The sequence below is a fragment of the Malurus melanocephalus genome, unplaced genomic scaffold (genome assembly GCF_030028575.1).
Source record: "Malurus melanocephalus ecotype Western Australia unplaced genomic scaffold, MMel_1.1 scaffold_377, whole genome shotgun sequence".
In the NCBI taxonomy this organism is placed as follows: Eukaryota; Metazoa; Chordata; class Aves; order Passeriformes; family Maluridae; genus Malurus; species Malurus melanocephalus.
In genome coordinates, this window is record NW_026623609.1 from 596,582 (window position 1) to 622,396 (window position 25,815).

The 25,815-nt window shown below is 43.0% G+C and overlaps 4 protein-coding genes across 7 annotated transcripts; 1 reads left to right on the top strand and 3 right to left on the bottom strand.

Annotated features, from left to right (window-relative positions):
• Positions 1-278: 278 nt before the first annotated feature.
• On the bottom strand, positions 279-5,467 carry GTF2H3 (general transcription factor IIH subunit 3). Of its 2 annotated transcripts, none has more exons than XM_057378846.1 (13): positions 5,386-5,467; positions 4,872-4,951; positions 4,480-4,586; positions 3,755-3,918; positions 3,434-3,496; positions 3,162-3,191; positions 2,691-2,719; positions 2,532-2,606; positions 2,291-2,344; positions 1,997-2,065; positions 1,736-1,871; positions 1,617-1,653; positions 279-1,530 (listed from the first exon to the last, which is right to left on the bottom strand). In XM_057378846.1, exons 1-13 carry the CDS (start codon positions 5,456-5,458, stop codon positions 1,461-1,463), a joined length of 987 nt encoding a protein of 328 aa, XP_057234829.1. In that variant the 5' UTR covers positions 5,459-5,467; the 3' UTR covers positions 279-1,460. The 2 variants fall into 2 exon arrangements, with proteins under 2 accessions (XP_057234829.1, XP_057234828.1); XM_057378845.1 differs by having other exon boundaries at positions 4,480-4,589.
• Positions 5,468-5,471: 4 nt separating this feature from the next.
• On the top strand, positions 5,472-9,020 carry EIF2B1 (eukaryotic translation initiation factor 2B subunit alpha). Of its 3 annotated transcripts, none has more exons than XM_057378848.1 (9): positions 5,472-5,553; positions 5,686-5,787; positions 5,871-6,007; positions 6,088-6,204; positions 6,384-6,496; positions 7,128-7,196; positions 7,835-7,910; positions 8,089-8,214; positions 8,637-9,020. In XM_057378848.1, the coding sequence occupies exons 1-9, from the start codon at positions 5,541-5,543 to the stop codon at positions 8,790-8,792; spliced, it is 909 nt and encodes a 302-aa protein (XP_057234831.1). In that variant the 5' UTR covers positions 5,472-5,540; the 3' UTR covers positions 8,793-9,020. The 3 variants fall into 3 exon arrangements, with proteins under 3 accessions (XP_057234831.1, XP_057234832.1, XP_057234830.1); XM_057378849.1 differs by having other exon boundaries at positions 5,519-5,582; XM_057378847.1 differs by lacking the exon at positions 5,472-5,553 and adding an exon at positions 5,562-5,618.
• Positions 9,021-9,069: 49 nt separating this feature from the next.
• On the bottom strand, positions 9,070-16,624 carry DDX55 (DEAD-box helicase 55). The gene is made up of 14 exons (XM_057378844.1): positions 16,504-16,624; positions 16,169-16,219; positions 15,995-16,081; positions 15,345-15,436; positions 15,182-15,244; positions 14,441-14,590; positions 13,787-13,976; positions 13,573-13,655; positions 13,057-13,188; positions 12,064-12,156; positions 11,376-11,490; positions 10,526-10,694; positions 9,881-10,173; positions 9,070-9,454 (listed from the first exon to the last, which is right to left on the bottom strand). The coding sequence occupies exons 1-14, from the start codon at positions 16,609-16,611 to the stop codon at positions 9,290-9,292; spliced, it is 1,791 nt and encodes a 596-aa protein (XP_057234827.1). The 5' UTR covers positions 16,612-16,624; the 3' UTR covers positions 9,070-9,289.
• Positions 16,625-17,123: 499 nt separating this feature from the next.
• On the bottom strand, positions 17,124-23,784 carry TMED2 (transmembrane p24 trafficking protein 2). The gene is made up of 4 exons (XM_057378861.1): positions 23,563-23,784; positions 22,167-22,359; positions 19,751-19,858; positions 17,124-18,582 (listed from the first exon to the last, which is right to left on the bottom strand). The coding sequence occupies exons 1-4, from the start codon at positions 23,740-23,742 to the stop codon at positions 18,458-18,460; spliced, it is 606 nt and encodes a 201-aa protein (XP_057234844.1). The 5' UTR covers positions 23,743-23,784; the 3' UTR covers positions 17,124-18,457.
• Positions 23,785-25,815: the final 2,031 nt, after the last annotated feature.

A 25,815-nucleotide genomic window follows, 5' to 3' on the forward strand; every position in this document is an offset into this window, starting at 1 on the left:
TCAGCATTGTTCAGAAGAGGGAGGTACTGTTAAAAAGGAACACGAAAAAATGCAGGATTTATAGGCAACCAGAACGTCTGGCTGGGCTTCCAAGATACGGAAGAAACTAATAAAACCAACTGAGTAATTGTGCTGAAATCAGATCCAAACAGGTAAAAGGTAATTYTGGTAAGGAGAGCGGTGACCCAAGAAATCCCCAAACTAGAGAAACTGAGCATGTGGACTCCAACAAAATCACGTAACTCACCCTTAAATATCAAAGAAGTATCTGAGCACGTTAGAAAAAGGAACRGTTTTTATTATAAAAGTTTTATACAAAGTAAATTATAAATACAGCCTTCACGCAAAATGGCTTTTAGGAAATGAAAAAAAAGCTCACCTTGTTATGTTGGCAAACCTGGAAAAAACTGGCACTGCAGTTATTACAGTGACAAAACCTGATGCAAACATCAAGACATTACAAATTCCTCCATACACACTGGGAAGGTAAAAATAACTCGTTTTCTATGTGGAAAACAACTCCTCTCTGTTCCTTTTGGGAGAACAGCCGTTATTAGCAATAACMACCAAATTATACAGCTCTTTTTAGAAGGGGAGATGTTTYRTTTGTTTAAATGAAAGCCACATWTGGAAGTACACWGCAGACCTTCCTGTCCAAAACACCAATCCAAAAACCTTTGTTCTTGTCAAATGTCAGATGGAAACCCACATATTAAAAATAAAAAGTGTGCCTGTTATCACATTACAATTACACCTTTTCCAGTTTCGAAATAAAACGTTGAAGACTAACCAGTTAGTCTGCATTTACTGATGTTACTTTAAAGAAAGGGAGGCCTTTTTAYTCACAAATGAAGAGATATCAAACTGAAAAAGAACTACCTCAAGGACAGTACAGTCACAGGAATATGAATACATGTGAGTGCAYTTGCAGGGCAATTAGCACCATTTTTTTTTCCAAGTGGCTCACAAACCATCTTGAAAATGTTGGCTCATTTACTTTGAAACTGATGCTGTTTCAGTCCAAAAACYRCTAGCAAGAAGTTGAAGTCCCTGAACAACAGAGTGATATGATTCTGATCCTACACACTACAAATAGTCATTCTTAACTTTACATCAACATTTAGAAAGAATCAAAGCTTTCTTGACTTTAAAAATAACCAGGAGATGTGAAACTGTGCAGTGGCCAGAGTACCCTCAGGTATTCACAGGCTGCAACTTCTGGTTCCTCTTACAATTAGGAATTAGTATTTAAAACAGCACAGATTACATGGTAATACAGTGATTTGTTACTTAACAGGATGCATAGAAGACAYACATTTTAAATATTTATCCCCTAAGAAACAAATAATAGCACTGCATACAGTTCTCTTTCATATCCAATGAAAAGTGCTATCAGTTTCTCAAGTAGGTTCAATTTCATGGAATTATGGAGGAGGTAATGATGTATTTACATAATGTTGCTATGCAGCTACCTTTAATTTCTTCTTCTTTGCTTTCATGACAGGTGGCAAYGATATTTTGAAAGCAGTCCTGGAAAAAAACATGGAAAAGGAACTGTCAGATACACTGAACATACTCCCACACCCACCCTKGAAATACAAAGAATAAACACTTACTCGCAGGTACTGCAAATAGGACTGAAGTTGCAGAATACTGAAAGATCAAAGAATTGGCTTTCACTAAAACAGGTCAGTCAGATGTAAGAAAACAAACTGTTAAATATTTATAAACTTACTTGACAAGCACACAGAGCACACGTAGCCRATTTCAATGAGGTTCCGATGACAGAAGCAGGCAGCTCTGTAGTCMACATGAACAGGAGGGGGAAGGACGAGCTGTGATCTCTGCTCTTGATCAGGGAGAAAAACCCACTGCATGGATAGAGAAAAATATTTTGTGAATTGGACTGGTATTCCTGTATTACCTCGTCAGTGAAGGGAGTAATATTTCACATCTGACACAGGMAAAACACTGGAATGTTTTTTAAATGACTTACCAACAAATATTGCAGAAGGGATGGCATGTGGGGCACTTTCAAATATATGCCACCAGTAATGTCACAGGCCTGCAAAGCAGAGAGAATGATCAGATTGTTTGTTTTTGACATTAACATTTAAAATATCCATGTACTGCACAAGGCCTGCATGTTGGAACTGTCAGATCCACTGAACATATTTCCAYACCCACTCTTGATTAAAGGGAAGAAAAGAACTGAAGAACATGTTGAACTGTCTAACATCAAGTATTCATGAGCTAATACTAATGGGAAATAAGAACAGGAAGCCTGTACCTGCTGTAGAAGACCTGAATCAGTGTCCAAGACACAAGCATCAATCAAAATACTCTGCAAAAGAGAAGAAATGTATGAAAAACAAAACTCAGCCCGGACTAAAATAATCCTGTCAGTGTTACTGTCATAACTTGATTCCACTATAAATGCASCAGAAATTATGTAATCATAAGAGAAATTAACTGTGTTATCTTAGCACATAAATAAAAGATAATAGAAATTTTTAAAATGCCAGCTTTACCTGTTTCTGTGCTGCGAAGATGACATTCATGAAATTCATATATTGCAATGCGCTGTCTTCTGCAGCTTTTATGACCTAAATAAAACAACTCAAACTTGTTAGCCTACATGCATCACTGGATTTCAAGACTAAAAGAAAACTGACAACAAAAGTTCTTACCAGAATCCTTGATTTAAGTTCTTGATTGGCTAAGTATTAAAAAGAAAGAGAAATGCATCAGCACATGGTTTGTATCACCCTTTTAATTCTGTAGCATCTGACACCTCAGAATATCTTGGMTGTTAGATAAAGAAACTATTTACAGTCCAGTGACAATTATCCATGGACTAATTCCTTTCAACCTCCAGTTATTTCAAGGAAATTCSAGTCACAGCTTTATTACCACACAACAGAAAATCTCTCTAAGAACGTGGACTAATGATCAAGTCCTTTCACTTGTTTAAACTTGGCAACTTCAGATGATCAGAATAAACTTCTACCTATTAATGCCAATTTTGGAAATGGGGGTGTGTCAAAATATTCATCTTTATTTGTGCGTACATGTGCACTTATACCTGTTATTCAGGTATAAATAAGTAAGTAAATATAAAATATTTATGCAAGGATTGAAAACAGTAGAAGAGGTGTTACCTTTGAGGTCTTTGCCCATCTTGTTGATGTCTACATTAGCGGGCATTAAGGAATCTACGTTCTTGGAAATATTCTTGGAAATAACTCCATGATCCACACCACATATTCACCACGTTGGCCAACACACATTTTAATAAGCACGGGTCACAGATATTAGGCAAATGTTTCAGTTTTAAGTATTATAAAAGAACAAGAATAGTAAAAATTAGTATTATAAGAAACAGTCTTAAGAAGACATAAAGGCTTTGAAGATTCTGTGATCAAAAGGATACAACAAAGTGCTTTAGCAAGTGATCCTGCCAACAGGGTTTCTGTTTGCTGSCCTTTCATGTCAGCTGCAATACAAGAAAAGTTGCAGAAGTTACTTTTATATATAAAAACAGCTACTGAACCTGACAATACAAAATTCTACACATTTTTATCTTTGGCAGATAATACTAATGCTGAGGCCTGAAGTGTCAAACATAATAAACTCATCTACTCTGAGCATATTAAAATGCACATGATGAAAATAGAACACATTTCTACAAGTCCTTGACAGTCCAAGTGTTTTGCAATTCTGCATATTAAGCCTAGAATTTTCTTCCCCTTACTCTTTGTCATGAGGTCTTTAATCTCTTCTGCAATTGCATCATTTATTGCTGTTAATAATTCATATTTCCCATCCTTGCTGCCAGAGCAATTAGACTCCATGGAAGGGCCTCCCTCTCCAAAGGGATCTGCAGCAGCCCAACGCTTCCCRGGGTACAGGAAACGGCTGAAACAGAGGAAAAACAAAGTATTSAGGTTTTGTCTTTAATCTTGTAAGAAAAAATGCTACACATGAATCAGCTGTAGATAGCAATACTCTGAAGTTTAATTTAAAATCCTTTTAAGACTTTAAAGAGACTACGTAAGGCAGGCGAACTTCAACTCAAACTGGAGTAAAACTCACATCAAGCTCCCTCCTTTCAAAACATCTCTTAAGAGAACTGGCAGAGGTACCATGGCTGCACTTGGGGTGGATCCTGAGACAAACAGCTGGAGGGAAAATACCCCCTAAACAGGGAACTTCTACCATTTGCATTGTTCCACTCCACACATATTAATTCTCTCTCTCTCTGTCTCTGTGTATTTTTAAGTCTATTTAAACTTCTCTTCTGTCTTATAAGCCTCTTTGTTGCTTTGTAAGGCACTAAGATTTTTTAATGTTTCAGCTAATTTCTTAAGACAATGATATATTACATACTTCTAACTTGGTTTATTGCAATCAAACAAGAAAAACAGGAGACAGATATAGGAAACTCAAAATTTTTACATTGTCCAGAGGCAGYTCTACCTTTCCTGTGTGTGACTTGCTATCACAGCGAGTTTGTTGGTGCGATTCATGAGTAGGTGAGAGTTTCCCAGCACCATCACTGCATCGATGCATTTCGATAGGGTGAACTGCTGGAAAAGAGAATAGAGCAGATGTAGCACAGTAACACACAGAAACAATTCAGGAGAAATCTGTGAAATGACAGCAGTTAAAAAAACTTCAATTTGAAGATGCAGAAACAGTTTCTGCTGTTAAAAAAGCTCTAATGAATATAAAATGCTATTTCRAAAGGTATTATGATACCCATTATACCTGCTTTAGCAAACAACATTAGCACAGTTCAGAAGTCAAAGAAAATGGTAAAATTTCCCTCAGAAATGCCCACTGGCAGTCCCATCGCCCGGAGGCCRTACCTCAGCCTCTCCCAGCGCTCTCTTCCCCCACCAGATCGGGTTGGTGTCGAGGATGACGACCAGCAGGCTCAGCTCATCATCTGCAAAGGGAGCACACAGCAGCGTCAGTCCGGGCCGGAGCAGCGGCGATCGCCCGGGGCCGCGATAAAACCCCGAAGCCCCGATAAAGCCCCGGAGCCCCGATAAAGCCCCGGAGCCCCGATAGTGCCCTGGAGCCCCGATAAAGCCCTGGAGCCCCGATAAAACCCCGGGGCCCCGATAAAGCCCTGGAGCCCCGATAAAGCCCCGGGGCCATGATAAAGCCCCGGGGCCCCGATAAAGCCCTGGAGCCCCGATAAAACCCCGGGGCCATGATAAAGCCCCAGAGCCCCGATAAAGCCCTGGAGCCCCACTCACGGCCTCTGCTTCCCCACGAGGAGCCCGAGCCCCTCCGGGCACCCCCACACCCCGCCGGGTACCCTCACACCCGGCCGGGTACCCCCACACCCCGCCGTGGCGCCCCGGTCCCGCTCACCCGTGCTCATCTCCCCGTCCGGGCTGCCGCAGCTCCGGCGCTCACAGATGACGCCCGGCCCGGCGCTCGTCATCCGGGCCCGCCCCGTTMCCGTCCGTGGCCACGCCCCGGCGCGGCGGGCGGAGCGGAGCTGAGCTGAGCGGAGCGGAGCGGCGATGAGCACGGACGGTAACACGGGGCTGCGATGGGCACGGAGGGTAACGGGAGCGGAGGGGCGGCGATGGGCACGGACGGTGCGATGGGCGCGGGGCAGCTCCGGCAGCGGCCGGGCCGGGCCTGACGCTCCCCGTTGCTTTCCAGATTTGATCGAGACGTTCAGGGCGCAGCTGAGGGACGACCCCGATGTCTCCTCGGCCGTTGCTGCCATCCGCGCGCTGCTGGGCTTCCTCAAGCAGGACCGAGGTGGGCGCGGGTCCCCCCGCGGAGCCCCGGCTGTCCCCAGGCCGAGGCCGTGACCACGCGTTATTATCTCTGCCTCCCCGCAGGGGAAACCATCCAGGGCCTGCGGAACAGCCTGCGGGACGCCATCGACACCCTGTCCCGGGTGGACTCCTCGGTGGCCGTGTCCTCCGGCGGGGAGCTCTTCCTGCGGTTTATCAGCCTCACCTCCCTGGAGTACTCGGTACGGACTGTCCCGCTCTGCCCCGCTCCTGCGGGACCCTCCAGCCGCTCAAAGGGCATCCTGCTCTTTTTCTTTTCCAGGACTACTCCAAGTGCAAAGAAATCATGATCGAGCGCGGGGAGATCTTCCTGAGGAAAGTGTCTCTCTCGAGGAATAAAATCGCCAAGCTGTGTCACCCTTTCATCAGAGATGGTGCTGTGAGTAGGCCGGGGCAGGGTCACTCCTGTTCGGTTTTGCTGCTCCTTGCGGTGAGGGAGGAACAGGAGGGGAGTCTGATGGTGGTTTCTGCACTAGGTTGTTCTGCACAATACTAACAAATGTAAAGGTTTCYTAAGGCTCAGCAGAAGTAATGTGTGAATTTGGTTTGTCCTGGCAGCGAATCCTRACACATGCCTACTCCAGGGTGGTCCTCAGGGTGTTGGAAGCAGCAGTGGAGTCCAAGAAGCGATTCAGTGTTTATGTTACTGAATCACAGCCGGATCAAGCAGGGCAAGTACTCATTAATTTGGTTTTTATCTTGGTTSACAGGGTTAGTTACAGCTACCATCCATCTTGTCCTGTTGTTAGAAAAGCTGCTAGGCTTGGCTGGAGCATATTAAATGGCAAATGTCACTTAATATCATGTTGTTCTGGACAGGTTTTAAAAAAACCCTAAACAATAATGGTAATTAAATTCCCATATTAAATATTTTAATTAGTGTTATCTACATTTTCCTTAAAGGTTTACAGACTTGCTGTCAGTACCCAGCAACCTACTTTTCAGTTAGATGGGAGACAACTGATTTATAATTGTCTCTGTAAGAAGTAGGCTAAAATAASCAGTATTACCCTAATCACAGCAAAGTACACAGCTAACAATGTCATTTTAAGATGACAAATARAATCATTACTTCAGAGCAGATATTGTTGCATAAATGGAATAATCCCTGCACACTGTGTAATACATGTCAGTAAAACCTCACAACCCCACGCTACCAATACCTTCCATTTCTAAGTAAATTCTTATCTGTTCTACCACCAGGGGAATGGAGGCAGTGACAGGTTTCAGTCTTTCAGACAATACTTTCCTATGWTTGTCTTTAAGGAAAACATTTTTAAGGTCCAACATTTTCTTTAATAGGCAAAAAATGGCAAAAGCCCTGAGGAAGCTGAACATTCCCGTGACTGTGATTCTGGATGCTGCAGTTGGGTAAGTCTGCTCATAAATTTTAATATTTTTCATCATAATTTTGACAGTAAGACAAAATAGACTTGTATGTAACCAGCTTGTTTAAACTCCAGAGGTTCTTGCTTGGTTTGTCACAGCCAAACAGGCTAAACAAGTCACACCTTTAGGTGCACAATTAGGAGAATGTGTCAGCTACAGCACAARCATTTCATTTTGCATGTTAGAATGAAAGAATCAGACCTAAGAACTTCTACACAGCTGTATAAAGGAACTAAGGTGCTACACAAAGAGGCTATTTTTTTTCGTAATTTGTTTAAGTGTTACCATTTTGTGGTTTAAAGTATTTGCTAAATAAGCACTACATAGTATGAGTCCAAAACATGAGAGAAGAATTACAATAAATCTGAACATCAGTAAGTTCAGAATGCCCAAGATTGCCTCCAAGGTACCTCAAATCTAGGGAAGGTGCTGGATTAATTGGACAAGTCTACAAGTTCCTCTTAGCACATTCAATCTATTCAAATTATTTAGTTGATGGCTTTCTTTAGATCTGTGTGAAAGTGGAAAGATTGTTTGAATTACTCATTTCTGTTCTGTTCAGCAAGTCATTTGTCCTATTACCCAGTAAGCCTTGGATTTTTTTTCCCCCCTTTTACCAGCTACATTATGGAGAAAGTGGACCTGGTGTTAGTTGGTGCYGAAGGTGTTGTTGAAAGTGGAGGCATTATCAACAAGGTAATTGTGAGTTAAACACTGGGCTTTAAAAGTTTGGTTTCTTTGAAGTGTTGGAGGCTTTTGAAAAGTCTCTTCCATTTAGATGTTATCCAGTAAATGTCTGGTAATTGTTGGCAGCTAGGCAATATTGTCAYGCAAGCACTGAGTCTGCAATGTTGTTTCCCATCTGTCTCCACAGATTGGCAGCAATCAAATTGCTGTGTGTGCCAAAGCCCAGAATAAGCCATTTTATGTGGTAGCAGAAAGTTTCAAGTTTGTAAGACTTTTCCCTCTAAATCAACAGGACGTGCCTGACAGGTTTAAGGTAAGAGAGATTCAACTTTCATTTTTACCCAGCTAAGGTGCACACTGMTGTGTCTGTGAAAAATTGTCTTCTRAGCATCTCTGTKTATCTGGATCTCTGCTGTGGCATATTATGGGGTTGCTCCATGGTACAGTCAGGCACCAAACAGCCATAATTTGTCTTGGTACAAATACTCTGTCCTAAAGCAGTTGTTTTGGGGCACAGGAGCAGCTGAAGGTAAGAAACAGTTAAACCAATAAATTCCAGAATTACAAATTGTACTTTTTACACAAGATAAAACAGCTGAGACCAAGGTGGCACCAGTCTATGCACTTGACATCCTTCAGTTTTACCACAAACATCTGCTTGAGGCGGTAGCACTTGCCCAAAAGAGGATTTAACTTGCAGTTGTGTAATAACCAATGATTTCTGTTTCCTTCTAGTACAAAGCAGACACTCTGAAAACAGGTCAGAATCTCACAGAGGAGCACCCTTGGATTGACTACACCTCCCCATCACTGATCACRCTGCTGTTCACAGACCTCGGTGTGTTGACACCTTCAGCTGTCAGTGATGAACTCATTAAACTCTACCTGTAATCAGAGACTCCTGCACAGGGTATCATCTTCAGTGACTATCAGGATTGTAAGAACTGGGAAGATGATGCATGAACATGGCAAAGAAACGACATTATAATGATTAAGATCATTATGGACCACAATTTTAAAAATTCCAAAAGCTATTATGGCTTCTAAAGGCCGCAAGTAAATTATTTTAAAGAGGGGTGGAGTATTTTGATACAGTAAAATAAAATACCTTATGGTGTATCCAGACTCATTCTGAGGTGTGCTGTTACTGAGCTGTGGTCTGTACTTGAAAAAAACAAAATTAAAACTTGACAAGTCTGCTGATGGAAACCTGCAGCTYCTGCCATACCAGAGTGGTGCTTTTAGCTTTGTTCTCCACTGCAGGCTCTGTGTCTTTGGGGATGCCAGGTCTATCAAGGAAATTCTGTTATCTGTATCATTTTTYCATAGAAATCCAGGTTTATTAAAAWAAGCARTGTTTKAATATAAAAATATGGTTAGAGTAACTGTCAGCCTTCAGACTCTATGTCTTCAACAGTTTCTGCTTTGAACCTTTGGCCGCCTGTTAGTTTCTTCTCAAACTCTTCTTCACTGATTTTTCCTTTTTTTAATCTTTTCAAGAGTCTTGTGTCATTCAGCAATTCTTCCATATCCTCATCTTCAATATCAGAGCCCTGTTGGAAGTTAAAAACAACAAATTAAACACAACACCAAAAGGTTTTCATTCTATACAGTTGAACACAAGAGAAGATTAAAAGTCAGAATTTGCCAGGAATAATCAAAGCAGGAAATAATACTCAGTTCCTACCTAGGAAACTGTAACTCTGAGCTGTGCTTGCTGAAAAGTGACAAAAGCACCCTCAGGCCATACTTCTGCATATTTGAGAAATAAAAATCTTACTGCTGACCAGCATCAGCACTGAGAASTTGTTTTAATGTTTGGCTTTAAAAACCTCTAGAAATTTTTTAAGCTTTGCTTGTCAAAGTCCTATAGAATGTTATTTTTGCAGCCATCAGTTTCACCCATTAAAATCCCAGGGCTCTCTGCCAATGGAAGGAGTACATAATCACTTGCAGGTTAAGGGAATAGACACAGTTACCTCTTCACGCTTTCTTTTAGCTGTTACTTTCTTTTTCTTCTCCCTCTTGGCTTTCTGTTTTGACCATGCTTTGTTCTTTATGAATTTCTTTTTACCCTCATTTTCTTCTCTTTCTTTCCTTTGTTGTTCTAATTTCTTTTGTCTCTGCTTTTCTCTATTTTTATCCTTAAATGAAATGGAGTCTGTATTAACAGCGACTGGAGTAAAGTCTGGAAAACATTTTCCTCTTAGTTCAGGCATCTTTGGCATTTTTAACAATGCAAAACCTCTGGCAAGACTGGCAAAATCCAGATCTGTTGAAACAAAGATTATAAAGTCAATTTCCTGCTGGATAAAAAATTAGTTTAACTGAGAAAGAAAATAAAAGCTAACATTATTTTAGTGTATTGTTTGCATTCTATACCTTAATATCAGCAACAATACCAAGACACTTTTATTTATTCTTGTATCAGTTTGGAAAGCTCTATAATTAAATGTTTTCTCTTGRAACAAGTTGCTTGGAAAAAAATATGAGTTTTGTCAAAATCTGATGCTGCAGAAAGTCAATTTGAGATCAAGAATCAGTGGTTGAAGCTTGTGGACAACACTGCTATGGTTTTGTTATCAGAAGAAACAGTAAGAGGTGCCAGCCCTGCTGGGAATTACCTTTTATCCGGAAGATGAGATTGCATTCATGTTTGGCATAAGCCTGGATGTAAGACACAAAGGCTTTCATGCCTTTCTCAAACATTGCCCTGTCWGCCAGGGCCATGGATTTCAGCTTGGGAAGAAGATCCAACACATTTGTCTGYGGTTTCATTTCCTGCATGGGACACTGGGAACCAGAAAATAAACAAAACAAAAGGAAAAGTTCAGCCAAATGATGTGAGATGCACTGTGAAACCTCAAACAAATACTTCTTGTTGAGTTAATCCTCAGTCAGCTTTGAGCTCCTCTCTCTTTGGTCATTCCAACACATGAGCTGACCACCAGCCCATATAACAGCTGTCCTGGCCCAGCAGAAGAGTCCTCACACTGCAGCTCCAGAGAGGCAACATCTTCATCTCTTGCTTTATCAAGCTCTGGTCTCATTAGGAGKTCTAGAGAATTCATACAATTAATCCAACAAATGCAGGAGCAGGCACAGGAAATTGCAGGAGTTGTAAGTGAAAAGCTGAGAGGCTGCAGTGTGTGAGCTGGTGGTGGCAGGCCTGGGCCAGGACTGTAAGCCAGGGTGCCCAGGGGTGCCCTTCTACAAAGGCTCAAATTTACACCCTTAGGAACAAAATGCCTTTCCTTACTCATTGCATCACATGTTCCTCTTCCAAATTCAGYAGGTAACACTGGAACAATCATGTTCCAAAAGACAGCTGTATTTGGTGATTAATAAGCAGCTCTTGTCATCTTTTAATTCTGCACCTCTGCYAAAATATCACCCATGAGTATGACCTCAAATTCCACAAATTCTGATTGCAAAGCTCCCATCAGCAAGTCTGTGCCCTTGCTCTCTACTCACCTTTTGGTTGATTGAGAGAAAGTTAATGTAGGATTCTTCCATGGGAAGCAAAAACACAAGTGCACTGCCCACATTGCCAATCCGCGCTGTCCGACCACACCGATGCACAAAGGCACTGAAAGGACCCAACCCAGAGAGAGCCCAGTCTGATTTGGGAACATTTGGCAGCAAAAGGGTAAATCTTGTAGGATAGAAAATACGGCTTTCTACGTGCTTTTAACTAAACCAACAGGAATTAGCAAATGGAATATGAGAGACACGTGGCAGTCACACTCATTGTTAAGCTAAAGCAAGGCAGTAAAAGTTAAAATACATGGAAAAGTTCCCTTCCTGTGAGTTTTCAATGTACCATTCCTTGAAGAACTCTGTCCTTGCTGTCATCTCTGCCCCCCTTCACCCCAGTGTCCCCTCTCACTCTTTCTCTGATGTTTTCACACAAAGTCTTACCCCTGATGGAAGTGGCAATCACCCTCCTCAATGACACACACCCAACACAAAGTCATTTCAAATCACAGCAGTGACAACAAAACCCTCCYTTGTTCCTGCATCATTTGGTGTGTTCTCTCAGATTAACTTCCAGGAAGTGATGAAATGTGTTTTATGCAGTTTAGTGTTCCTAATTTATATCTGAACAGCACAGTAGCAGGAGCACACAGAAAGAAAAGGTTCTCAGGATCTGCAGCTGTACCTGGCACTGCTGGGTGGGTCRTACTGCAGCACCCAGTGCACTTCTGGGATGTCAATGCCACGGGCCATCACATCTGTGCACACCAAAATGCCCCTAGGAAGAAGAAAAGGTGTATTTTCATTCACCTGTCATTTGAGGAGAGACARCTCCCCACAGCTGTGTGTTCTGCATCTTCACTGGAGGCTGAGGAACAGAACATTTTAAAACATTTGGGTTTTTTTAAGAGACAAAATATAAAGTAATTGCAGCTTTCTCCAACTGAAATTCTACTTAACAYTATGAAAATTATTGTGACTTGTATTACATTTCTAAGACAAATCAATTCCCTATCACAAAATCACATTTTAAATCAGCACTGCATCCACCACAGCTGAATGTACCATAATAAATGTTTAAATAAAAGACGTAAGAGAGTGGCAATTTTAGCATTCCGTTCTTTTAACCAGCTGTTCTTACAATCTGCTGTTAATTATTTCTCTCATAATATAAAAAGCTAAAACTCAGGTCCCATGCAATTAAAAAAAAATGACAGTTAATGAGGCAAGAGTTTCTTAACAACATCCTGCAAAGCTGCCAAAGAACGTTTCCCTGTGGGTTAAGTTACAGCACTGTGTTGCCATATTCTCATTCATACATTAATAAAGAAATATCCTGCGTTTCCACTCTGGTTGCCAATCAGGAAAAGGTTTTTTTTGTGACCAGTTTATTGAAACATCAGGGCTCATGTGTGGTTATAGCATGTGACAGTGCAGTGTGCTCACCTCCTCTGCTGCCACATGAACCATGTAAAACAGGATGGAGATGCTCCAGTCACATTTTCACTTTGTTTGTGGTCATTCTTTGGTTACCTCAGCACAATTTGTGATTTTATCAATACACTCAGAACCAGCCTGCAGCATCTTTCACCTGAGCCATCCTTCCACACTTAAGTAGCAGAAGAACAGTCAAAGTCACCTCCCCGTCACTATTTTGACCTCATTTCCATGTTCTTACCCTGGGAGCTTCCGAAACTCGGTAAAAATCTTGTTACGCTTGTGCTTCATTTTCCCATGAATGCTCATTATTTTCACTTGTTTAATTAAGGATTCCAAAGCCTTCCCATAGTATTCCACACAGGCACAYGTGCTGTTGTGATAAACACAGGCAWAAAAGCAACAGGTTATGCTGCAYTTTTAATCTGGTTTGGACAGTCAAGCTAAAGTTTCCAGGATCTTTCAAAAATGCACATCATTGACTATTTGTATTTAAAACATGCACATGGTTTTCATCATTAATATATAATCACCTATATCTTACTTTAAAAATGCATATGAAAACTATGTTTTGCTTAATAATACAATCCTGACACGAAGCWATGATTAATCTTTTTTTAGGAACCACATTCTAAAAACCAGCTCTTAAAATCAATCACTTTGAAAATAGTTGTGATCTTTGCAACACAGGGCACAGTTTTGGAATTTAAGGAATAARACACTGAACTGCTCTCAGAATGAACACAAACAATATTACCTGAAAAAGACCAGATGTTTTTCCTGTTTGTGCTGCCGAAGAAAATGCACCAACTGATTAAACTTTTCATCTGCCTTGCAGATCTAAACAATGCAAAAGAAAAAAGTAAGAAGACGGACTCCTCTGTTAATGTGATACAAAGTGGACAAGATATAAAAATATATTGATTAAACCAGGGAAAAAAGGGGAGGGAACAAGAAGCTGAGGTTCACACCATGTAGTAGTTCTCCAGGCGTGTTGGGGTTTTCTGGGTGTTGTTTGCTGCCACTCCTTTCTCCTTGACCGAGATGCGGACGGGATTCCGCAGACCTGCTCTCACCAGGTTCTCCACCTCCTGAGTCTGAGTAGCTGAGAACAGACCTGTCCTTCTCTGCTTGGGCAAAAAGTCCAGAATGGCATTTAAGCTGCAAGTAAGCACATGGAAAACGTTAACTGTTCCATGGCTTCCCTCAGAAGAGATTTAATTGCTGGAAGTTGGAGTTTACAAGCAAAATAGTTTTCTTATCACATGTCAAACTTCTATTGAAATMATTAACTTTGAGAGAAAGAGAAAATAGAGATCAAAGCCTATTTGTTAGAGTGTTTTAAGCCATTCTGGTGTGTAAATAATGATATTTACCCAAGCATTAATAGAGATAAGCTAATAAACATCTCAAGAAAGGAAACTCTGTATTCATCAGGGCTCCCCATTTCCTGATTCTCTTCCCCCTTAGCAACCGTTTTGTGGTTACAGAGCAAAGAGACATGAAAGAACAAAAGAACACAAATCTAACTTTGTAGGTTATTGCAGGCCACACTCATGCACATCCATCACACATGAACTCATTTAAAACTGCAGAAGAACCACRACAATTTATGTTTTCAATACCTTGCTTCAAAGCCCATATCTAGAAGTCTGTCTGCTTCATCYAAAACCAGCACATCCAGAGCCTTCACACAGCTTGCAAGGTCCAGCCCATCAGCTTTTCTCCTGAACAGATCCTCCAGGCGACCYGGGGTGGCCACGATGATGTTCCCACTGTTGGTGAACACAAACACACAGAGCAATTCCCTAAACGTGAGCAAATATGAGCCTGCCCTGCATTCTTCACTAAAACTATTTCATTTTGTCCCTTCTAACTGCATCCAGATTTCAGTGCCTTTTAGATGCCATGGGATGGGAGGAAAACACCCAGGTAAAAGCACAWCCCTTGTGGTACTAAAAGTTTAGAAAATAATCAGCAAGTATGGGAAGCAACTGTCAGCTATGAGAAATATTTGGTAGTTCCGTGCAAATATGAGTCCTTCAAAACTTCATCATCASTATCAGCACCAAACAATTCCAGAAAATTAATGAGCAGGGAGAAGTGAAATATGCAGTGGAGACAGTTTTCAGCTGTTCTCCATTTAAACAGCAGGTAAATGGTGCTGATGTCACATAAGAGCCTTTTCTCCTGCTGTACCTCACYCCAGGAACAGACCCCACAATTTCCCAGCACATCCCAACAGATTCTGGCATAACCACCCCATTCCAGCATCAGCTGGAACCAAAGCTCTGCTCTGAAAACCCCGACAAGGAGAAAACCACAGCTCTGAGACACTGATAAAAATTACTGACAAAACAACTCACCCATGTTCCTTAAACTTCTCAACATCTTCTATGGGGTTCCTACCACCAATTAAGAGAATCTGACTAAAACAATAAAACAGAAAGGTTTGGGTCATCTTTAAGTTTTGCTGGTTTGTGAGTGACAGAAGGAACAATGGGCATGGAAAGCATGAATTTCACTCACCTGAACATGGGGAAGTGTTTTGTGAAATGTGACAGCACCTCATCAATTTGAATGGCCAATTCCCTCGTTGGTGTGATAATTATAGCTCCAACCTGCATACAAAAAACAGGAATTTGTGGGGCAAAAAAAAAAGATTTGGCAGAATTCTCCCTAACAATCTAAGTGAACATGAGCCATGATTTTGAACCTGGTTTTAGACAAATATTTCCACAAAAATACAATGAAGTAGAAAAAAACATTTTTAAAAGTCTAGGAAATATTTTATACCAATGTGCAAAATATCTCTGCTCAAAGAGCAGCATCTAATAATGACATCTAACAGCAAATGACAGYAAAGTTCCCTGCACATTACAATATATTCAAGGTCAGTGGATGCAAAAAAGTATTCAAAGCTCCACTTGCAATGCATCAGTGTATTCTGTATTTTGGAATACTTTTCTAACAGCTCAGAACCCTGTTTTGATCATGTCAAATAGCAGCTTTATATAAGTGCAATGAAAGCACCCCAATTTTATTTTCACATTTTAAAGAGCTGAGCACACTGTTGCTGTACGTGTATGCAATTTTCCTTATGGATACTTTCCCTGAAGTCCTCAAATCTTATCAGCACGTCATAAAAATATACTCAGAACTGAATAATTCAATCTCACCTGCATTTTCTTTAATTTTTCTTCCCGTCTGAGAAGGATTTCCAGTATGGGAATCACAAATGCCAAGGTTTTCCCACTGCCTGTGACCTGCGAGAGTGGAAACAGCGTCAGCCCTCCCTCAGCTCCAGAGATAAACCAGGAAAACAACAAACTGGACCAAGGAAAATCGCTCACCGCTTCTGCAGCAACATCTTTGTTACTCATGAAGAGCGGGATGGTCGCAGACTGAAAAAAGARAAGCATCACATGAGCAGGTGAATCTGTGGTAAATCTCACCGAGGTGAAACTCCTCCGAGACATCAGAGCTCGCTGTGAACATCAGCCAAGCAGAGCCGGTGGAAAAGCCACGGATGAAGCTTCTCTTGCTGTTACAGGACCGGAGGCTTCTCTCGCTCTTACAGGACCCGGTGACTGCTGAGGCACCRACACCGGCCCGCGCCTGACACGGCCCGCGCCCTCCTTCCCCAGCCCGGCCGCCCCTTCCCCGGGATCCCCGCGGAGCCCCGCACCTGCACCGGGGTCATTTGGTGGAAGCGGAGCTCCCGCAGCGCCCGCAGCACTCCCGGGCTCAGCGTTACCGGCAGCGAGCTCCAGCTGCCCTCAGTCACCGCCTCCATCTTGGCCCGGCGGTGTCACCGCCCCTCCGCTCCCCCGCCCCGGGAACCTCCCCCCGGGCTCTCCGGAAACAGCCACCGCCGCACCTCCCGTTCCGCTGCGCATCGGTTCCGCCACCCCCGCCGGGCTTTGCCTCCGCAGCGAACAAACTTTGGATTTGGCAAAAAATTCCCATTTTCAGTAAACGCATCTGCGGGTCACACAGCAGCCCTGCGCCAACCGACCACCCAGAACCTGAGATGTAAGTTAAGAACCACCTGAAATTTATTCTACCAGCCAACACTGGCATGGTGTTCAGATAAATTCCTGACATCTTAAACAAGCAGGGAATCACAGAATCTTTAGGATTACAAAGGCCATTGCAGTGCTTTCTTCCTCATGTTGATATGGAACTCATTGTGGTTTAATTTATGGCCATTACTAAACAAATACTTCATAAAAACCCCTTTTAGTTAATCTGTACTTCCTCAAGGTATCAAAGAAAAAAAAAAAAAAACCACAAAGCTTCTTTTTTTTTAAAGAATTTGTTTATTTATCGAACCTGGGTCATATTTAGATTCACGAGCAATTTTTAAATGTACATCTTAGAATTCAATTTTCAGTGTTTTACACAAAAATATTGGCACACAACAGTTGCAATAAGGTGTAASAGCCACCTCTCTGAAGAACTGCTGCAATTGTTTGCCCGAGGTTGAAAAAACTTTACCTGGAACATGAAAACCTGTAACAAATTTTAAATTAATTGTACAAAACTGTTGTGTGTTACTTGTAGAGGCTCCCCCCTGGAAAAGACCCCACCCCRCCCCCAAAAATGATTACAACTAATATACATCAGTCACAACATAATCCTGGCTCAGCACCCACATCAGACGCTTCTTAAAATTTTTAAACCAATCATCAGATAACCGAGGAAAGTAACTTTATACAAAAACAAATCTACATGTGCCTGAAAAAAGAAAACACACCAGTATTTAGCATTATGCTAATTCTGATCAGATCATGGCAGAGTTTGCCACTGCACTTAAATACAAGGGCTGCATAGCGTGGATTAAACCCCCAAAATCCGGAACCCTTTGGCATCAGGAACCCAGATTTCCTGAACATTTATGCCCTGGGCACTGGGCAAACAGTCTGAGCTTTGGACCTGCAAAAGCCAAAGGGTTCACGAGTGTTCACCAAGACACTGCACACAATTGGCTTCCAAATAAAACCTTTGAGAGACTAAAAACCGTGTAAGGAACATTTGGTGATGAGCAGAGAAAAAGAATTTTCGYAGCAACCATTGAATTTAAAAGAACTTTGGGAAGAAGTTGATACAATTAAGACAGTTGCTGATGATTTTAGCTTTTAAATAGCAACTAGGTATGAATTTTAAACTTTTCCTTGGCAGTTTATGTGAGYGGAGGAGGGATTATTTCAATTTCATAACACCTACTGAAGGGTTAAGGATGTCAAAATGCAAACAGACACATTAGGGCCTTGTACCGTTTCCCTGGACAGAACTGCAAGTGCTCATGGAAACAGGGRAAAAAAAGTTAGAAAAGACATTAACAGCTTGTTATAGAGTGAGTTACAGCGTTTACAGCTTGCCTGGACCTGGCTTAGCACACAGACTGGGCAGATCTCAGTGGAAAAATATGATGCCAATAAAGTGACAAGATTTCAGCACAGCTTTTGCTACAGAAGATATATAAAAACAATTCTTTTTTTTTTAACTAGGAAGGAACATAAGCAAATAAGTTTTACAGTTCAGTAAAGAGGGTTGAGAAACTAAATGACTTTTTTTTTTTTTTTGTGACCAGGATGTTTGGTAGAGAGTGAACTGAAATCCGGGACCACAGAAGGATCTTACACCACCCTTCGGACTTCAAAAAACCTCTTCAGGTAGTAGATTTGTCCCAGTGTCATGGCAACTAGTACAAGGGCTTCAAAGAATGACCAAAGAACCACTCTGCTGTTTGTGTTGTCATTAACTGTTGGGGGGAAAAAAAAAGAAAAAAGGAGTAAGTAACAAAGCACTGAAATTCAAAACATTCTGCTGTGGGAACTGGAACACTGCACATAAAACACTGGGGTTTGTGTCAGGTCATTAAAGGCATCCCAGAAGGGTCCTACAGCCTCAGAGATGAAATCTGAAGAGGATATTTTCTGAGCAGTTTGCTTTTAAACCAATTTTGGACACACACTGCAGAATCTTTCACTATTCTGCCCACCTTCCTTGGCCTCTGGGCTGCCAAAAAAGCCTCGTGTTTTTTCAGTCTCAAATCCAAGTAGGGAACTTCTAATCCCTGAAGGGTCACTGTTTTTGGTTCTAATCATTCAGATTTTCCTTAAATCAGACCATTAATGACAAATGTCACAAAACTGGAGATAGGCATAGCTCCAAATGATTGAGGAGACAGTGCTTTTATAAAATGTTGTATTTTCACATTAAAAATGATTGCTCTCAATTCTCACCCATGGAAGTAACAGTAGTTCTGCTCTATTTCAACAAAACATTGAAAAAAAAATACTTTGGCTCAATTATTAAACCACATCCAYTTCAAGAGTGAAGTAACAGTTCAACCAAAGTCGACCCTTGGGAACGGAATCATGGAATAGTTTGGGTTGGATGGGACCTTAAAACTCATCCAGTCCCACCCCTGTCATGGGCAGGGACACCTTCCTTGGACAATTCCAGGGATGGGGCAGCCACAGCTTTTCTGGRCAACCTGTGCCAGGGCCTAAGCATTCCCACAAGGAAGAATTTCTCCCCTTATTTTACTTTATTATCCTCTTTTTTAGTTTATCCAATCTAAACTTCCTCTCAGTTCAAAATCATCCCCACTTGTCCTGTCCCTACAAGCCCTTGCACACAGATTAAATAATCTCATCACTGGTATTTCCACMAATGCACCATTCAAGCAACCACAGAATTTACAGCACTTCAGCAAATGTTATTTTGCAGAACAACCCTCATTACATGAGAGGAAGCCAATTTAAAAGATGACTGCAAGCAACACCTACATTCTTTACACTAAACAGACCCTTCAGAATTTGAATTATTTTTTTTTAGAATAGCTTTGATGGAGTCMTATTTAAATCACAATTCACAAGTTCCTTTAAGAGGGGAGAAGGCATTGATTGAAGTCAGACACGTACTTGCTCTATGTATTCTTTCACGCACTTCCATGTACTCCTGTTCATGCTTTACAGCTGTCATGGCCACTGCTAACTCGTTAATCATCTCTTCTAGCTTGTTCTGATGAGCTGCAGAATAATTTCAGAAGAGTCAGAAAGTCTGTTAATGACTGAGAAAACAATTTCAGCGAATTTATGAACAGTTAAAGGTAATTTCCTGCTGCAGAAGTTCTGACAAAGGCAGTCAGTACARCTGAACACTTTTTATCCTTACAGCCAAGTTTAGTTTTTGTAGCACCACGTTCCCTAATGGATCTCTATGGCATTTAACAAGTGGGAAAACATTTCTACCCATCCAAATAGGAGCAGACACAATTTAGACTCAGGACAGACCCCTTTTCTTGCAGTGTGCATATACTTTTCCAGAAAAAATAGAATGGAAGAACACACAAGATCAATACCACACGCTAATATCTATTTTGCCAATATTATCCAATATATTCCAAGCAAATTATCTTAACATGACAGCTTTTCCTAGTTGTTAAGCTTGCAAAAACAGAATGACTGAGAATTTAGCTTAAGATCATGATGCTGGCAAATGAGATCACTTTCTGAAGCAACAAATCACATGGTGTGATCTTCAGGTTGAGCTGAAGCCCAGCATTCAGAGGGCACAATGCCCAGGGGGCCTGGCACAGGCTTCACTTCTGGTGTGTTGTGAAAGCAGGAGAGGAGTTAAATACCAAACCAGGAACACAAAACCAGCCTGAGACAGTTCAGCAAATCAAAGGCTCRGAGATTTAAGATTTAGTGGTTTTGCTGTCAATCACGGGATCTTTTTAATACATCCACGCTCAAAGAACTGTCCACTCACAAATTTATAAATTAGGCAAGTCATTTGCAAAGTTTTCTAGCATCAGGCTGAGCTATTGTTGCAYAGACAGGCCCTGGGCAATCAGCTCTCTTTAAAAGTCACAAAACCCAGCACATTTTCCTTTGAAGGGACATCCTAACTTGGAAAGTACCTCACTACAGTTTTATTTGTAAGTTAAGTGTTTCAGATCACAGTCTGAAAACAGAGCTATTCAAAACACACACCTTGGGGGGAACAGTCAAAAAAAACAGAGAATAAAACTCATACAAGCTACAATTAAAATCTAAATTGTTGTGCAAATCACACTCTCTTTGCTAAYATCATAAATCCCTTATTTTCATGGCCAACGTGGTCATTGCAGTGAGGGCAGTTTATTAGTAAGAGAAGAAACTACAGTTGCAGGGATAGTCTAAACACTCAAAAAATTCACTTCAGGAAATTGCCTCATTGCACTAACATTCTTTACAATAGATATGTGCAGACTCAATAAAATAGTTAAGCGAGTCTTTAAAAGAAATCAAAAGTTAGGAATGTTTTTAAGTGACATCAAGCACTCAACGCCCTCAGTTATTTACYTGCTAAAATAGAAAATAAGAATTTGTTCCCTTTCTAGCTACAGTTAGCAATTTTTAAATAAACTTTATAACTTGCTGTGCAATGTATCTTTTTTTTAATCAGCAAATGACAAGTTTTAGTTTTTCCCCTGACACATCAGTAATAATTCATACCCTACGAGCAGCTTATTGCTTCCAAAATCTCTTGATTACTCAACATCCCCTTTAGCAATGGAAAGCAAACACTGCCAAAAATATCCAGCGTTCTTGGATTTCAGTTTTTTAGTTCAATTTCACCTAAACTCCTGGTTAAACCTTCTGTCAGCCATAAATAACCATCTGAAGACAAACTGCCATGGCCAGGRCAAGGACCTGATCCTGGAGAGCTGCTCAGGGTATCAAACCTGCCAACAGGAGCCTGCAGGTGCTCAGCATTGCTCAGAATCAGACCTTTTAGGTAGTTTATTAAAAAGACATTCTCATGCTACAAACCAATGTTACAGAGAGAAAAAGCCAAGTTAGCTGTTAGTSAATGAACATGTGCCAGAGACAAGATGCTAAGGAGCTTTCAAAAAGCAGTCCACATACCATCCCAGGTATCTCCACCACCTAGAGGAAAGTGTGAGAGATGAACACAGGTACAGGACAAAAGGCTGCAGATAAAACACTCATTTACACAGCTATGGGAAAGGTTTTATATTAGCACATTTATCAACTAAGGCATGGAGAAGGCCACGTATTGCTGAGCCTACTGGAAATCAGAGGATGGCACTGATGAAGGGCTAAAGGATGGAAGCATTAGTTTCTGCAGATGGCCAAGGGATTCTCTGGTGATTTTGTATTAAATCATATAATAAAGTCTAAAAACATCCACTTTAGCTGTGCAAGAGAACAGCTAATTACACCTGAAGGAGCGGGAATCCCGAGAGCCCTACTCAAGTTCCCAATTCATACACGTAGGGAACAGCTCCTGAAGCAGAGCTGATTTCCTTCCAGGACTCTTCCTCACCTTCTGTCTCCATGTCCTGCCCCTTGGGAGCTTCCCCGATATCGATAGTGAACATCACTATCTTGGGAGTCATGGTGGACATCCTGTTGCTAAAGCAAAACTTGTAAGTTCCATCCATGTGGGCAGCAAAGGTGTATTTTCCACTGGACTCTCGGTCRCCTTTATAAATCCCTTTATTATCAGGGCCTGTGATCTGCGTGGGGAAAACAGAGGRTGACACGTTTTTTATTTCAAACACAGAGGTTTCAAATGCACCATCACAGCTCTGCCAGCTCTGCAGTCAGGSAGCCACAGGCACCAACACCAGCTGTAATCTGGCTGCTTTGGCACGCTGCAATCTTTCCCTCCCACAACTCACCAGTGCAGCTTTCTGCATAGAAATCTTTCTAAAATAACCCCACAAACTTCTTGGTAAAGAAAGTCATACAAAAGCCTCTCTCACTGGCCTCCTGTGGTCAAGATAAGCGCTCGAGAACAAGTAAACCACAAACCCTGGCTSTTTGTCAAATGAACAACTTTAGGGGAAACCTTATCTCTGATGTCTGAAGGAAAACAAAAAAGAAAAAAAAAAAAAAGACATTCTCCAATCGACTTTAGTCACTGTTGGGCTTTGTTRCAGTCACCATTTCAAATGGACTGCAGACCTTGGTTCTGAGCTCTCAGGGTCACTGTGATCCCAGATTTTCACCCCACCATGCCAAAGTGCTGCTGAGCTTCCMCTGGTGACACGGGAAGGGGATCTCACAGCTTCCAGACCCTGCCCTGTGCCACAGCCACGCACCATTTTAAACTGTTCCACGATTCTCAGCGATATCTCAACAGTTGTCTGCTCTACAACACCATGAAAGAAATTCCTACTCAGCGCTGATTTGATCCCTTTGAAGATAAGGATTCACTCACAACTTTCCCGATGCCAACCACCCTTGATTAAAGACAACACCTTCGGATTCAAGGGGAAACACGCTGCYCCTCAACAGGCAGCACCGAATTCCAGAGCGCAACCCTGGTCACCCTTCCCGCCAAATAATTTACTATGAGGAGTCTACACCGAGCGGAATGAGATGAAAATCCCAGGGGAAGGGTGGGCAGATGGAGCAGCACAGGCCCGTGCAGCAGTGGCACGGATGACACCGGGGCCTGCCCGAGGCCGCACACRCCGAGCCGTGGGTTCTCCCGCCGTACGGAAGGCCCGCAGCGCGGCGGGCCCGCCCCAAGCCCCAATCCCCGGCGGGCGGCTCCGACCCCGCTCCGGACCATCCCAAACCCCCCCGGCGGGTCTGATCCCGCTCCTGCCGGTGCCGCCCCTCGCCCCCGGGGGAACCCCACACACAGCGGGGGCCCGGCCCCGGGACGGCCCCGCTCCCCAAGGCCGGCCCGCGCCGCTCCGCCGCCGCACCTCCACGTCGATGTCCAGGAAGCCGCCCTCGGCCACCTCGAAGATGAGCCCCATCTTGGTACCGGAGGGCACGCGCTCCAGRAAGCACTCCTCGGCGTGCGCGTCGATGCTGACGAAGTAGGCGGCGGCCGGGGCCGCCAGCGCGGCCACCAGCGCCAGCACCGCCCGCACCGGCGACATGGCGGAGCGACCGGCGGCGGCACCGAGCGGCGCTTCCGGCCCGCGCCACGCCCCTTCCGGCGCACGGGGCCGCCGCTCATTGGCCACCGCCGCCCCGCTGCCACGTACGGACTGTGCTACGGCGCCCWCCGAGGGACAAAAGACATCGGGACCGCCAAAGCGCTGAGGCAGCGCCCGCGCGGCGCTGGAGGCGGAGCCCGCTGGTGGWGGCAGCCAATGAGCGGGGAGSAAAGGCGGGGAGGTGGCGGCGGGAGCCAATCGGAGCGGGGCGCGCGGAGCGGCGGGCAGARCGGGATGAGGGGGCGTTGCCTGGCAACGGGGCGGCGCGAGCGCGGGAGGCGGGAAACGGCGGCTGAGGGGATGGGGGGGCGGCGGCTCCTGAGGGATGCGAACGGCTCCGGGGGAAATGAGGGCAGGCGGGACAGAGGCAAGGCTGTTGTCACCACGGCTGTTGTCACCACGGCTGTCGAAACCCGAAAAACCCGAACTTGGAGAGGTTTAAAAAGCACCCGACTTTTAAGGCGTTGACAGGGAAGCCCAGCTTGTCAGCTGTTCACGCATAAGGAAACACAATCATGGCACGTCCAGTTTCTGCTTMMCCCRARAGTAATGGTTTAAAAACTCRTTCCTTCYATGACCATGCTTAAGCACTAATTTCCAATTAAACCTTCCAAGCAGAAATACATGAGTTCATGCTTGAGTTCAAGGCAGCCTGTTTCATGACTAGCTGTTTTAATGATGTGAAGAATTAAAGACTAACACACGATCTGGCTTTCCATTGAAATATTTACGTGTTGGGTTTGCCGGTAAGCGCTGGTTATTGTACTCCTGGTGACACTCAGATGCGTTTGTCTGGACAAATGCTGGATTTCCATCAGTTCATTCCACTCTCTCCCTCCAGCTCCAGGTGTGAGCCAGCAGAGCTGCTGTGTCAGTGCAGGTACAGGGCGTGGACAAGTGTGGACAAAATTCTGCAAGACAAGCTGAGCCTGAGGAGCTYCAGGTCACGTACGTGGCTGGATAAGAGACTTTTCCTGCCAAGCGGTTTTCAATGAGTTTGGATCAGGCCAATATYGAACCTAATGCTTCCCACAACACAAAATGCTGGTTTTTCACCTGTCTCTGTAGTAGTTTTAGTCTTGCCACATGTGTTCTCTACATTATTACATTTTTTCTCTGCATGCGCTTGAACAGGACAATGGGAACTCGTGTATTGCTAAATTCTTGTGGCAGAAACTCTTTTTCTCATCTCTAACTTGGGAAAAATGATGATTTCACAGCTCCCCTAAGGTATTGGAGTGTTCTCCAAATATTCTGCTCAGGCTGCTTCCCCTCCTCATGTGTTAGTAAGAGCCTTTGCCAGGAAAGGATGAATACATCCTTATTCATCCTCCTGCTTTCCCTGGAACTTTGTGCAATATCCTGTGGTGTTCAGCTTTGGGAGTACGTTTCATGAATGATATATTGATATATTTTCACCGGAYATCACTGATTATTGCTCTAACTTARGCARTTGAATGCCARGCTCAAGTRTTTGGGGACTGATTTGTTCCCCTCCTGGCTGCCCACAATATGCAGCTTGGCTTTTGTGTCCCCAGTGTTATTTCTCCTGACTCCAGTGTTTGACATTATTCTTCATAGCTTATCCAAAATAAAATGCATTCTTCCTACTCTGCATACAGCAAATGGCAGGATTAGAACCTAAGTTATTTCCAGACACATTCAACCTATCTGTAGACACTCATATAGAGCACCTCTTCCTAAACCCCATGAAAATAAGAACATTCAAATGTTCACAGTGACACTTAAAAGCAAGAATACTGAAAAACTTGACCATAAAAATACATTTTGTTTTAATTTAAATTCCTCTGCAAGTGGATCCGTGCAGCAAACTKCTTGTAGGTGTAAAATCTTCACCGGTCCCCTGAAAATGTGCACAGTAAAGACTCTTTTTGTGCTCTTGCACAAAAGGAAGAGCTGCTGTGTGCGAGCCCCTTGCTGTGCTGCAGAATGGTTTGTTCACCCCATCCCGTGTGCCTGCAGCCACCCGGCTGCCTGTGTCCTCTTCGGGAG